Source organism: Neofelis nebulosa, chromosome 12 (genome assembly GCF_028018385.1).
Source record: "Neofelis nebulosa isolate mNeoNeb1 chromosome 12, mNeoNeb1.pri, whole genome shotgun sequence".
In the NCBI taxonomy this organism is placed as follows: Eukaryota; Metazoa; Chordata; class Mammalia; order Carnivora; family Felidae; genus Neofelis; species Neofelis nebulosa.
In genome coordinates, this window is record NC_080793.1 from 25,044,193 (window position 1) to 25,059,006 (window position 14,814).

Here is a 14,814-nt window from a genome sequence, read left to right on the forward strand (position 1 = left end):
AAACATAGATTACCATATAACCCAACAGTTCCACTGCTAAGTATATACTCTGGAGAAATGGAAACGTATGTCCACAAAGAAATTTGTATGCAAATGTTCGTAACAGCTTTATTTATAATAACCAAAAGGAAGAAACAACCCAAATGTCCATCAATGACAGATAAATGGATAAATCGTGAGATACATGTTCACAACATTTATACACACACGGTAGGATATTATTCAGTCATAAAAAGGAATGAAAAACCGATGGATGGTTCAATTTGGGTAAACCTTGACAACATTATGCTAAGTGAAATAAATCAGATATAAAAGGACAAATATGGTAGGATTCTACTTCTACGAGATACCTAGTGTAGTCAGAGTCATAGAGACAGAAAGTCGAATGATGGTTGCCAGAAGCTGGGGGAGAGGAGCAGGGGAAGTTACTGTTTCATGGGTATAGAGGTTCAGTTTTGCAAGATGAAAAACGTTCTGGAGATGGATGGTGGTGATGGTTTCACAACAGTGTGAATTTGTTTAATGCTACTGGACTTTACAGCAAAAAGTGGTGAAAATGGTAAAATGTATGTCGTATATATTTTATTATAATCAAAAATTAATTTAAAAAGATCAAAGAACTGATACATGCTACAACTTGGATAAATCTTGAAAACATTCTGCTAACTGAAAGGAGCCAGACGCAAAAGATCACCTATTGTATGGTTTCTATTATATATCCCAAGGGGGCAAATCCAGAGAAAGAGCACATTAGAGGTTACCAGGGGAGGTAAAGAGTAGGAAATGGGAATGTCTTTATGGGGTGATTTAAAAAAGTGTTGGTAGTTACATAACATTGTGAGTACAGCAAATGCCATCTAGTTGTACACTTTAAAGTGACTGTCGTGTGGTTGTCACCTTGGTAAACAGCTTTCTCTATTTCTCTCTCTCTCTTCCTGAGTCAGGCAACACATCCTCCTGCTGTGTCCTGCTATACCTGTGGTATAGGCCTATTCATGTGGCATATGCATTGGGTCTGGGAAGAAAATACTTATTTTTAATAATTTTAATTAAAAATATAGTAGTATGCATATATTTAGATTGTTTAAAATGCTGAAAGTAGATACAAGGAAATAAAAAACGTCGTTCCTACCACCCAGAAGATTGCTGTTCTTCCCTCCTATTTCTGATTCTTCTTAGAGTGCGCTCTCTCTCTACACAAACACACACATACCTTTTAACCAAAATGAAATTACACTGTTTGTGGTGTTTTTAAATTTGCTTTGTTTGGTTATGATCTTCATCTTTCCATGTTAGCACATTTTATTTACCTAACGATTAAAATTCAAGTTCCCTCAGTGGTTCCGAAATTGTTTACAGTAGATTGATCCAAAATAGGTTCCAGTCTAGGGTCATGTATTGCATTATGCATCTTATGTCCCTTAAATCTCTTTCAATCTAATGTATACCCATCCCCCCTCTTCTTATGACAGTGATTACTAGAGGAAACCCAGCCAGTTGTCTTAAATATTTCATCTGTTTAAAATGTGTTTTATTTCACTCATTTCCAGTTTCACAAACTTCTAGTTATAAGTTACGGAAAAGAAAAAAGTATAGCATGAGGAATATAATCAATAATATAATGTGTGGTGATAGATATGACTGTCCTTAACCGTGGTGAGCATTGAGTAATGTATAGAACTATCAAATCACTCTGTTGTACACCTGAAACTCATATAACATTGTAGGTCAACTAAACTTCAACAGTAAAAACATAAACATGAATTGTACATATAAAAATATTTTGTTTTATATACTTCATAAGTACCTTAAGTACATACTGCGGTATGTGCTCACAATTTTTTACTGGTAAGGCTACAAGCATCAAAAATGTTTGAAGACTTAGGATATGTGGGTATTTATTGCACTCAGTATTACATGCATTTTTCAGTTCCCTGTAGGTTTGAAGTTTTTAAAAATAAAAGTTGGGGAAAAAAACATCAAGAGTAAAAAGATTAGAAGTTTACTATTCTAGTTTGCCATTTATTTGAAGTGTGAACTTGTTCATTCTGGAGCCCCCCCAAACCTGCTGACTCAAACTGGGTAGTATAGCTGGGGCGATGGGCACTCTGGTGGTTTTGATGCTCAGGGAGATAGGGAGATGATACCATGTGTTTTGTGGTTATTTCCAGAATCCACACCACCCCTCACTCCTTTGTCTTTTGCATCAGTATTTATTTATTGAGCCGGTACTCTGGGCCAGACATGCTACTAGGGACTGGGCTGGAAGGGGCTGGAAGGGCAGAGAGGCCACTCTGTCAGCAGTTTGTCATGGTGGCATCTGACGGGCCTGCTCCATTTACCTGTAATCTTCCTTGGTTTTGCCTTGTCAGGATTATGAAGAAGCTGTGCTCTTGTTATTAGAAGGAGCTGCCTGGGAAGAAGCTCTGAGACTGGTAAGAAAAACTTTAAAAATCATCACTATGTTAGGTGCTTAGAGCAAGAGTGTGGGGGAGAAGGGTCAGCTAGAATCCCTGGTCTTCTGAGGCTAGTGAAATTAAGTAAAAATAGTTTAGGTTCTTGGTCTAAGGATAAATAGTATTTTTAAAGCCATTTTAAAAATGTGTTCTTGATGTTTTGAATTAATCAACTTTTAAAATGTGAAATATTACTGGTCTTTACTGAAGTGAATTAAATATTCATTAGAGGCCTACTGCTCTTGAAAATATCCTGGTGACCTCTGAAAGTGATTCATTTCCTTCCAAGTATCTTAACTCTCCAGTGATTTGCAGTTTTCTTGCCTGAGATTACTGTATTTTTCCTTTTAGGTATACAAATACAACAGACCAGATATTATAGAAACCAATGTAAAGCCTTCCATTCTAGAAGGTAAGGGTTACATCTTAGAATTCCACATTTGGAAATGTGGAGGTGTGGAAGAGCGAGATAACAGTACTTACTTTGTTAGGACATCCTTTAATCAGGTGTTACATAGAGGTGATCAAAACTGTCCACTGGGTGTAATACTTTCTTCTGACCAGGATTTTTAAGCATGCTGAACTGTTAAATGGTAGTATAGAAAATATTTGAATGTTAAAAACACATGATAAGATATGATTAAGAATCTTCATATTTGGAAATAGTTGGTAAACTTGAATATGAACTAGACATTAGATAATAATAGTATTTTGTCAGGGGCCAGTTTCTTGCATTTAATAATTGTATTGTGGTCATATTAGTGTCCTTTATTCTTTTTTTTTAAAGTTTACTCATTTTGAGAGAGAAAGAGAACATGCACAAGCAGGGCTGGGGCAGAGAGAGGGAGAGAGAGAATCCCAAGCAGACTCCATGCTGTGCACAGAGCCCAACGCCGGGCTCAGACTCGCAAACTGTGAGATCATGACCTGAGCTGAAACCAAGAGTTGGACACTTAACCGACTGAGCCCTACCTGGATGCCCCGATAATGTCCTTATTCTTAAGAGAGCTATGCTGAGGTATTTAGGAGGGAAGGATCGTATCTGCAACCTACTCTCAAAACGTTCCATAAAAATAGTAGTTGTGTGTACGAATGGAGAGAAACAGGAAGCCAAAAAAATAGGGCAAAATGTTAACAATTGGTAAATCTAAGTGAAGGGTATATTTATACATTTAACAGATGAGTTTTACCAGTTCTAGAATACTCAGATGGTCACTGTGACTCCTTAAAAGCAAAATGGGAAAGAAAGGCATCAGTTTGGCTAACATAAATTTCTGGGAGTGGGGTTTGGTTCTAAGCCCTCCAATTTTAGCACAGTCTGCTCTGTGAGTAAGATCTGGCCTTTCTGACATGTATATATATTCACATGTTTACCCTGCCTGCATCCCCCTCCCCCTCCCCATTAACACCATGGGAGGATTCTTTTCTTATTGTTCACGTAGGTATCTCTACCTGGTTACTGAAAGCTTCCGTCCTGGCCCTCCAGCAGTCCATCTAGCCAGCTCTTAAACTTGGATTTTGTCCCCTATTGAGCACTTAGAAAAATACTGACAGTTCGTCTGCATGGGCCTCATACCTATGTTCAGGAAGCAGTTCAGTGACTGTTTGTGTTTGTTAACAACTTCCTTGTATACTCCTTTTCTTTGCTAGTCCTCTCTTGGGTTAGTTACCTAGTCTTTCTTCAGGTGATTTTATCAATTTAGTGGTAGCGAATGTTCCAGGATGATGTTGATGAACACTAAGAGCTGAAGTCTCAATGTCTGGCTCATTCTCTGAAAATGATGTAGGTTAATTCTCATTAAGGAAAAAATCTTGCTTGGAAAACCTAGTAACTTGTTTTCTTTTTGTTAAATTCTAACTTCCTCACTGCCCTCCTCTAGTTCTTTTTTTTCTGCTTAAATATCCTCAAATTATTTTCCATCTGCACTCCTAGCCCAGAAGAATTATGTGGCACTTCTGGAGTCTCAGACAGCCACATTCTGTCGCCATAAACAACGTTTATTGGTGGTTCGAGAGCTCAAGGAGCAAGCACAGCAGGTGAACCTGGGTGAGTGTCTGCATGACGGCATTGGCGCTTGGGTGCGGTGGGGACACGTCACACCTTGTCTTAGCTGCTTGTTGTGCCTTCTGCAATATGATTTCTGTGCTAGGGGACATGTGAGGCCTCTGTGAAACCCCTTAGGGGCTGTGTGTGCCTGTGTGTGCCTGTGTTTGTGCGTGTAGGGGAGGGCTGAGGGGCAGGACCAAGCATGAATGGAAAGAGCTCTGCTGCATGTGCCCTCCACCCCCACCAAGCAGAGTAGCCGACTTCTCTGTTTCACAAAATGAGCCACCTTGTCTCCAGAGGTTCCTTTGCTTTGAAAAAAAAAAAGAAAGAAAAAATAACTAGTTTGGTACTGTATATGCTAATAATAACTAATATTCTCTCATCTCACTTTGAGATCTACTTTATGATAATTGTCATCCATCCTCAGATATGCCCTGGTTAACCACAGTCCACTTACCCCACTAAAAGTAAACTCACATTAGCAGGGAGTTTTCATTCTGCATCTGATTCTACTTTTCTAGATGATGAGGTGCCCCAGGGTCAAGAGTCAGACCTCTTCTCTGAAACTAGCAGTGTCCTGAGTGGCAGTGACATGAGCGGCAGATATTCCCATAGCAACTCGAGGATATCAGCGTATGTATCATGTTTATTCAGCGTTTTGACCATGCCCTGGGTGTATGGAGAAAGAGCAAGTAAGTAGGTCAGTTTTTCATCAGGAGGACAGTGCAGGGCCATGATATAGTTATGCAAGGACTCTCCCTGCATATCTAAGAAATTAGACTTGGTGTTGAAATGTTTTCTGCTGATTCTTCATGGACTGTGCGTTTGCTCATGCCCACAAGGCTCTTACACCGGGAACTCAGTTTTTATGACATTTGATTTCATTTGTTTAACAAATACTAGGTGACCATAATGTGTAAGCACTAAAAAAAATTAAAAGATGATAAAGAAAAAATATTCAGGCATCTTCAGTTCAAAGTCAGGATTGGAAGAGGTTATAAACATAAAATAAGTCATCATACTTCAAGTGTAGCAGCTGGTCAGAACACCCAGATGCTAGTTGTAGTGGATGTTAGCAAAAACTTTTAAGGAGCTCTGGGTTTATAAGTGCTTTATAGTCACCCTTGGGAAGCATAAAACAATGCATATTGTGTATTCGAAGTGAATCATACTTTATGAATTCAGAATGGAGATTTTTGAGGTTATGTGGGGTGATCAGAAATTCCTAGAGAAGTAACTAGAAACTGGACTTTTAAGAGTCAGGGCGAGAGACAGGTGGCATAATTAAAGATCTCTGAGCAGGAAAGATACAGGACTCATTTTATTGCATTCAGATTCAGCGTGCTATGTCTATGTCCCCTGATTGGTTGATTGATTGATTGATATTTTGAGAGAAACAGACAGCATGAGTAGGGGAGGGGTAGAAAGAGAGGGAGACAGATAATCTTAAGCAGGCTCTGCACTGTCAGCGCAGAGCCTGACGCGGGGCTCAAACCCACGAAACCATGAGATCATGACCTGAGCCGAAACTGAGAGTTGGACACTTAACCGACTGAGCCACTCAGGCTCTCGTATGTCCCCTGATTTAAATTTTACTTTGTTGCCTTTGAATTTACATTTTGTTAGAAAATTCAAGTTTGTTGTTCTGCTCTTTGTTGTTCTCTCTCTTATGATTAGATACAACCTCATTTTACTCTGTATTTTAATCAAAATTTTAAGGCCAGATACTACCTTTTAGGGTTTTCCTTATTACTTCCTGCCTATAAGATTTGCTTCTCCCAATTTTATTTTAGGCGTCATTTAAACACCTCATCACCATTTTCCCCCAAATATACATACCATCTGTAGACTCTCTGGGTTCCTCGAAAGTTGGTGGCCAACAGGTACATTCATTTTAATCTGTGCAGCACAAGATTTATAACCTCTTTCTGATTTCTAACAGGCGATCGTCTAAGAATCGCCGCAAAGCGGAGCGGAAGAAGCATAGCCTCAAAGAAGGGAGTCCACTAGAGGATCTGGCCCTTTTGGAGGCACTGAATGAAATCGTACAGAGCACTGAAAAATTGAAAGGTATATTCTCAATACTAATGATTCTTGCCACACAAAAAAGTAAATGGATAGCACAGACTTTAATAAACATTAAGATGCAATTTTCCCAACTTGAAGAAAGACAAAAACTGGCAGCAGGAAGGACGCATCTTGTCAGGGCACATTCCTGAACCACTCTCAGCTGGTGACATAGGAGCCTTCCTCTATTGGCCTCCATGCACCCGGCCCGGGAGACATTAGCGCTGAAACTGGAGTAAAGGATTGAGAAGACACTGCTTCCTGCTTGAGCCCCAGTGTGTCCCTTTTTCTTTTTATAGTAGATACGTTGAATTATTCCAGCATTTGGGAAGAAGGAAGAAAATGTGGGAGATGGCAGCTGTAGTGTGATATTAAATATTTCTTAATTGGGAAAGAAACTAGGTTGATTCTAGCAATGGAGTTGGGGACCCAAGTTACCACTTTCTCAAATTTCTTCTCTCTAGATGAAGTATACCAGATTTTAAAGGTGCTCTTTCTGTTTGAGTTTGATGAGCAAGGAAGGGAATTACAGAAGGCCTTTGAAGATACTCTCCAGCTAATGGAAAGGTCACTTCCAGAAATTTGGACTCTCACCCACCAGCAGAATTCAGCTACGACGGTAAGTTTCCTTCAGAGACAGAATGTGCATTTTTAAAAAATCATTTTCAAGGTTATTACATTCACACAATCTCTTAAAAAAATTTTCTTTCATATTATATTAGAAACACAACATACCATAGTTAAATTATCTTAGGCTTATGTTTAAGCTGTCAGTAAGGAGATCTTCTATTCAGGTACACCTTGGCCTAGGTTAAGTTTGCTTTTATTTCTCCTTTGTGCATGAAGCAGTTGTTGTGGAGAAGAAGGGCAATTCAGACTGTTGCCCCCTGCCTTCAGTGAGATCAGGGTGGGGAAGGGGGAAGCCAGGGCCAGAGTTAGCCTCTTCACCTCCCTGTTCAGACTTTGGGTGGGATCAGAGGTTCTTAAAGTAACCCAAACAATTGCTTTCTCTTTTGTTTCATGGAAAATTTGACTTGTCACTTCTACTCTGTTCTCATGAGGAGCTTTGCTACTTACATTTAAGGCAGTTGTGTCCTATCAAGAACTCTCATGTATTACCATCTGTTGGTTATACCTCTGCTCAGTCTCTCACACCTCAGGCCTGTTAAGTTTCTGTTTTGATTCAGAAAGGCTGCTGTTGACGGCATGATCCATTAAGGAAAACCACCACAGCTGTTATTTTAACAGAGAGAATTTAATACATGGAACTGGTTGAACAGGTATTGGAGAACTGAAGAGCCAAAATGGGAGCTCAGAGAAGGAACTCGAGATGGTAACTTCGAGGGAACAAAAGAAGAGTTTGGGATTACAGCAGTTTAGAAGTTTGGAGATGGGACCCCACGAAGCTGGCTCTCCTCCCTCTGAGAAGAGGGTGCCAGGCAGGTGGTGCTGATACTTCTGAGGGAGCGCAGTGGCTCTAAGTGTAGAGAAATAAACCAGAATGAACAGCCACTGCCAGGGTAAAGAGCTGCCATTGCATGAAAGCAAGTGAATGAAGGAGCACATTCCTTCTTTTTCTTTCTTTCTTTTTTTTTTTTTGAGAGAGAGAGAGCAAGCAGGGGAGGGGCAGGGAGAGAGGGAGACACAGAATATGAAGCAGGCTCCCGGTTCTGAGCTGTCAGCACAGAGCCTGATGCAGGGCTCAAACCCACGAACCGTGAGATCATGACCTGAGCCAAAGTTGGATGCTTAACTGACTGAGCCACCCAGACGCCCCAACACATTCCTTCTTCCTCCAGTCTTGCACTGTCCCTCTGGTGTCTGCTATGGTCAGAGCATCGTGAGCCAGGTGCAAAGGCGAATGTTTTCTCAGGCTCTCAGCATCACAAGCACTGTAGGGAAGGGTGGTTTTGAAGCCAGAAGAGAAATTGGTATTCAGCTCACTGATTAGAAACACGTAGCTTTACTGGGCCTTGATTTCCTCAGTTGTAAATGGGAATGTACTTCCCTATACGCCTCACTGGAATATTCTGAAGGTTAGGTAAGAGGGCAGATATAGGTGCATGTAGTGTACCATAAAAATAAAAGCAGTTGAGAATCAGCACCCCACAAATACTTGAATTTACTAAAAGAAGTATTGCCTAGAAGAAATGTGATCATCTTCAAATCTGTACTGGTTTTGAAGCTTAACAATGTATAGAACCTCCTCATGTCCTCCCCTACCCTTTTTTATTCAGATCCTATTAATTTCTGAGACACGGGCTTTAAGAGTCTTCTAGGGGGGCGCCTGGGTGGCGCAGTCGGTTAAGCGTCCGACTTCAGCCAGGTCACGATCTCGCGGTCTGTGAGTTCGAGCCCCGCGTCAGGCTCTGGGCTGATGGCTCGGAGCCTGGAGCCTGTTTCCGATTCTGTGTCTCCCTCTCTTTCTGCCCCTCCCCCGTTCATGCTCTGTCTCTCTCTGTCCCAAAAAAAAAAAAAAAAAAAGAGTCTTCTAGGGAAAATGAGCAGAAAATTGTTTTGCTTTGCTTGGTAAAGTATGGTAATGGCATATGTGCAGGATACATGAGTCACATGGAGGTGCTTTGAGCATGACATTGACATTGTTGCTGAGACAGTGCCCCCGAGGGTGTGCACGCTGAACCAAGTGAAGCCAAAGCAGAGGGACTGGCATGTGCCCACTGAGGCTCATACAGGTGTGGAATTCCTGTGATGTCTCTTGTTTTACCTTGAACACGTGTGCAGAGTTTATACACGTGCATCCATGACATGCACTTTTGTTTTAATATAAAAATTCTCACAAATCTTTGAATGCGATTTGATGGTCTGTTCTTTTTTTTATTTAAAAAAAATTTTTTTTAACATTTATTTATTACTGAGAGACAGAGCATGAGCATGGGAGGGACAGAGAGAGGGAGACACACAGAATCTGAAGCAGGCTCCAGGTTCTGAGCCGCCAGCACAGAGCTGGACACAGGGCTCAAACTCAAAACCCGCGAGATCATGACCTGAGCCTAAGTCGGACGCATAACCGACTGAGCCACTCAGGCGCCCCTCATGGTCTGTGTATTCTGTAGCCTCTTGTACTCTACTCCTCCCCGCAGTGTGTGGTTTGCTTATTTGGAAAGGACCAGGAGTATATTGTTGAGATTTTCTTTTTTGTTTTCCCCTCCTCATCACCGTGTCTTCTGAAAGAAAGGAGATGTGGAGGTCTGAGTTGAGAGTGGGAAAACTGGCAAAGTAAAATCAGAAGGAAAAGAGAATCACTGCGGTTGATACTATGAAAACGACAAGCTCCTCACTGCTAGCAGAGATGCGGCCTTTGGTATTTGCGGTCATGGGAAGTATAAAATGATCTTTGCTGTTCTACTTTCCCCTTAGGTTCTAGGTCCCAATGCTACTGCCAATAGTATCATGGCCGCTTACCAACAACAGAAGACTGCAGTTCCTGTTCTTGGTTAGTATTTTTTTCTCCAGATTATCACAGAACTAAGCAGAGGAGTATTTTTCTGTGTTAAGATGATCAGCAGTATGAGGAGAGACAGGGTATTGACTACAATTTTCTTTCAATTTTAGGACTATATCTTTAGTAAAATCGGTTTAGTGTTTCTAGTAAGAGCAACCCGAGGGGTAGGGAATCCAACATGACATTAAACATACAACTTTTAAAAAAATTATCTTGATATCATCTTGTCTATACCCTGGCATACACTTGTCCATACAGGCACATCACAGTTGAAGTCTGAGTCTACATAGTCCGTATATTTTAAAGACTCTTCTGAATTATCATTTTTGGCTGTTGGTAGTTATGCATTGCATCTTGGGGACGTTTTCATAGTCGTTACTTAAGAACTGAACCTTTTTAATCATCTTCAGGATTGACACTAGACTTTGAAAGCAAACCCAAAGAATGCTAGCATTTTATTTGCATTTCCTAATTCCTAAAATGTTTTGTTTTGTGTTGTTGGTGGGGGAGATGATTCCTGATTAGATTGCACAGCCCTTAAAGTTAAAAGCCCTAAAGCCTTTCTTTTTTTATTTGGTTAGAAACTTTTGACACATCAGTTTGGTACCTGAGTATTTACCCTTCAGGTGGATCAGTCAAGCATACCAACAACCTCTTAGCTTTCAAACATCAGTGACCTATTCTGAAATAATTGGTAGTTTTTGCTACTGTGATTTGCATTTTCCAGCATGTGACGGGCAACAACGTTCTGAATTTTTTCCGTTTAAATGCTATTCTATACTAGCATTCTGATGACATTTGAAGTAGCCTTTGGGGTTTCGCATTAAGTTTAATTTTAACAGCTTATGTTGCTGCCAGGAATAAATTAACTACGTTCCATCCCAGCTCAACTCCTATATCTGGACAGTAACTACTGTATTCCTAGCTCCCCTTCTTCTTGAAGGCTGACAGGCTGCTTTTGTTACCAGTCCCAAAGCATACACTTATTTCTGAGATGCTAAAAATTCATCTTAGACTTGAGGCAGCTTAGTAATTGTTCAGTTTGTACTTTGTCCAATCCAGTTGTGATTTGTGCCCCACTGTCCTCATTCCTGGCCAGATGCTGACCTTCCAGTCAAGTCTAGTCAACTGCTTTCTCTAGAGTAGTTTGGTGGCTTTATCAAAGAGCACTCTCATTTTCCAGCTCAGCCTTAAAGACAGTAATATTCTGAGGCTCGTTATCTGAGTACATAAGTATTATCAACGTCCTTGTGGGTATTACAAGATAGTGTAGGGAAAGAGAGGGTCTCATAATCTAAAAATAGGCAGAGGAACTACTGACAAAATTAGTCCCATGCAAATATTCCTCAACTGCCCCTCCCCCAGCTAAGGGGAGTTTAAGCACACTCACACTTCCTGCTGCTGGGATCCAGGACTTGATGGGCATTGTCTCTTTTATGCTTACAATGTGTTATCATACAGATCAGTTACAAGTCTTACAAAAATGTAGAATTTCGTAAAATGGATTAAAATGTTATCAGAGAAGTGCTTGAATCTTCATAGCTGAATTGGGCTTATTACAATTGATAATAACAAAGTAAGTGTTCCAAATGAGAATGATTTGACAATCAAAAAATTAAGAAAAGTCTTGGAAAAATTGATAAAACTCTCAAAGTATTTTTGTAAAAATAACTCTTGTAGCTGTGAAATTCAAATGTGGAAAGGTAAAAGATGTCATGTCTTGTCCTTATACAGTTTGCCGAACAATTATGTTTTCCTGCCAAAAAGTCAATACTTGGTATTCTTAGTTAAGTATAGAAATCAAACGTAGTTGCATCTAATTTTTTAATAAAATAGAGTATTTTGTAATGTTTTTATAAAAAAGATTGTCTCATTTAAAGTTTAATCAACTGTCTCACATGGAATGATGGGCCTTGCTGGTAATGAATTTCCAGTATCAGTCTCCTAAAATAAGGAAAACCTCCTATGGTATTTTTATTTGTATAGCTCTTTGGGGGAGTAGAAAACACTAATTGTACATGAAATTATCAAATTGATGTGAATAGTAGTGACAATCTGGATTGTACAGAAAATTATGTCAAAGAATATTAAAATTTGATAATTTCTAGTACATGTATTTATGTATAATATGGCAATCATGTTTTTAAACACATTTTATTTTGAGCATTTCTCTCATGTTAAATGTTATTTTTTTTAAGTTGATTTATTTGGTGGGGGGTGGGGGGTGGGGGGAGTGGGAAGGAGAGGCAGCAAGAGAATCCCAGGCAGACTCTGCACTCATGCAGGGCTTGAGCTCATGAACCGTGAGCTAAAACCAAGAGTCAGATACTTAACTGAGCCACCCAGGTCCCCCTCACGTTAAATATTCCTGAAAATAATTTTTAATGTCTGTGTGGCTCATATATACAGGTGTACTTTTGTTGGCACTTTATTACGAATAGTGCTGAGAAAGAACACCTTTATATGTACATATTTTCTCACATCTCTGCTACCTATAGATATCTCTTGCTACCACAAATCTAACTGAAAGAGGGCCTGGGTGGAGTGTGTGACTCTTGATCTCGGGGTTGTGGGTTCGACCCTCACGTTGAATGGAGAGATTGCTTAAAAAATAAAGTATTAAAAAAAGAAAGAGGGCCTGGGAGTTTTAGAGTTTGAGCTAACAGTCATAATTTTACCCCAACCATCTTTCCCTCTTCCATTTGCTTTTTTCTAAAAGTAAGGACATTTTTTTTTTTTTTTTTTTTAAGTAAGGACATTTTTATTGATCAGTATGTTTGTAGAATTTTTTTGGTCATAAAATATTTTCTCTTGATTAACTTTATTTACCAAATAACATGCCACCACTTTTTTTTTTACTCTTATAATTGAGGTAAATTTTGTAGATAGAGGAATGTACAGATCTTAGGTATACAGTGTGATGAGATTTAATGATCATATACAGCCTTGTAACCACTACCACCACCCTCTCCCATTCAAAATCTAGAACATACTTCTACTTTGAATCACTCAGTGGACATTTTTTCTTATATCCTTCCACATGCCTGAAATGGAAATTCCTCTTCTTGGGGCAGGGCCTCTAGGCTGTGTTTCTTCTGACTGAAGGTTGCAAGGGTAACAGACATTAGCTCTGGTCTGATGTTTATCTTGTAGCTGCAAAGCCCAGTCATCTACTTTTGGGCTAGAGTTCCTGCCTCAGTTCCCAGCAACAAGAGAGTGTGTCTGTCACAGTTTCCCCTTCCTTTCTTTTAGATGCTGAACTTTTGATACCCCCAAAGATCAACAAAAGAACCCCGTGGAAACTGAGCCTTCTAGAGTGACTGACCCCAGTTAGGAGGACCCCAGCAGAGACTGTTTTCCTTCCGCTCCTCACTCCTTGAGGCCTGGCTGTTGGGAACTGGGAAGAGTAAGACAATAATCTACCTTAGCATTGTAGAGAGCTGCTCTATACAGCAGACCTAAGCAGACACCAAGCAGTTCCATTTTATGTTATTTTGTGCCTAATTTAATCATTAGCAAAGCTTTAAGCTTTAACCAATGTAGCATCAGTTTGTACAAATTACTGTTCTTTGGTTTAGTGCTGTGTGAGAGCATATTTTTGGTATTTATGGTAATCAAAAGATTGGCTTTCATACCTAGCTACAAGTCTGATTCATTTTGGGACCTTAGACAAGTCACATAATTAGATTTGTGCCTCAGTTAATTGGGAATAATGTTTCATGGCTTCTCCCTCAAAAGTGTGAGGAAAAGAAAATAATGTTTTTAAATTGTGTTATGTACCTGGAGGAGAGCATTATATATATACACAACGTGGCTGTTCTGTCAACATGTAGTGATACTTAATCACTTAAATGACTTCTTCACCTTGAACTAAAGCAGAATATAAAGCTAAATATATCCTTTGAAATTCTCAGCGTTCCTATGCTGACAGCTGTTATCTTGTAATGTCTTACCAGGTTATGTGCTTCTAGTTGGTTACAACTGCATTGAGCTCCTGTCACTACAGTGTTTACGGGGACTCTCTTTACTGCCTGTGAATTTTCTGCTAGAGAGTTAGTAGTGTCAGAGCTGGAACAGATTAGAATTTCTGTAACAGTATCAGGCACATTTGGTATGGTGAGCAGTGTACACAGTTGTAAGTTACTCCTTTTTCTCCAAATAATTGCTGCTTTTAACTAAAAGGTTTTTTCTGTTGGTGTCTAGGACATTTCATTTATTTTTCTTTATGGTGCTTCACTGATCTCTGTCTTTTAGTTATTTTCTTTGGAAAAAGTGAGGATGTTTTCTTTTGGGTAAATCTAGAAAAAGCTCAGTTCATTTAGACAGCAGTTTTGTGGCTGATGTTTGGGTAAGGTTAAAATTTTCTTCCATGCTTTTAGTACCAGAACAAGACTTTCATGACTACACATGAACTGAGAATGCTGCCTTCGGTCCTCGGAATGTGGATATGCCCAGAATTGTAATGAAAGATGGTCCCTGAGTAGCATGATGTTGACTATAGAATCTAGGTGTGTTTGCTGGTGTAATTAAGCTTTCCTGTGTGTCTGAAAATTTTCACAAAGTAACATTAAAAAAAGATATCTCCTGCCTTGTAGAAATGTACTTTTTGACTTCTGCCCATAATGGATTTGCTATAATTGAGTGCTCCACACTGAAAGGCTGAAAGTGCTTTGTGACTGCTCTTTGTCCTGGGTAAATGAACATAGTAACTTAGATGACATCTTAATACAATGTAGTGCTCTTGCTATGGATAATAGTGAAGGCATCCATGCCTGATGCAT

The 14,814-nt window shown here is 39.7% G+C and overlaps 1 protein-coding gene across 3 annotated transcripts in view; it reads left to right on the forward strand.

Moving 5' to 3' along the window:
• ELP1 (elongator acetyltransferase complex subunit 1) overlaps nt 1–14,621 on the forward strand; it is a 58,274-nt gene extending 43,653 nt beyond the window's left edge. For 2 of the 3 annotated variants that reach the window (XM_058694643.1, XM_058694644.1), the window contains exons 30-37: nt 2,373–2,435; nt 2,808–2,868; nt 4,390–4,503; nt 5,025–5,136; nt 6,446–6,573; nt 7,035–7,189; nt 9,949–10,024; nt 13,286–14,621. In XM_058694643.1, the coding sequence (XP_058550626.1) occupies nt 2,373–2,435; nt 2,808–2,868; nt 4,390–4,503; nt 5,025–5,136; nt 6,446–6,573; nt 7,035–7,189; nt 9,949–10,024; nt 13,286–13,353 (777 nt within the window). In that variant the 3' untranslated portion in view covers nt 13,354–14,621. The remainder of the gene's footprint in view (nt 1–2,372; nt 2,436–2,807; nt 2,869–4,389; nt 4,504–5,024; nt 5,137–6,445; nt 6,574–7,034; nt 7,190–9,948; nt 10,025–13,285) is intronic. The other variant, XR_009251499.1, reaches the window with a different exon arrangement.
• Nucleotides 14,622–14,814: the final 193 nt, after the last annotated feature.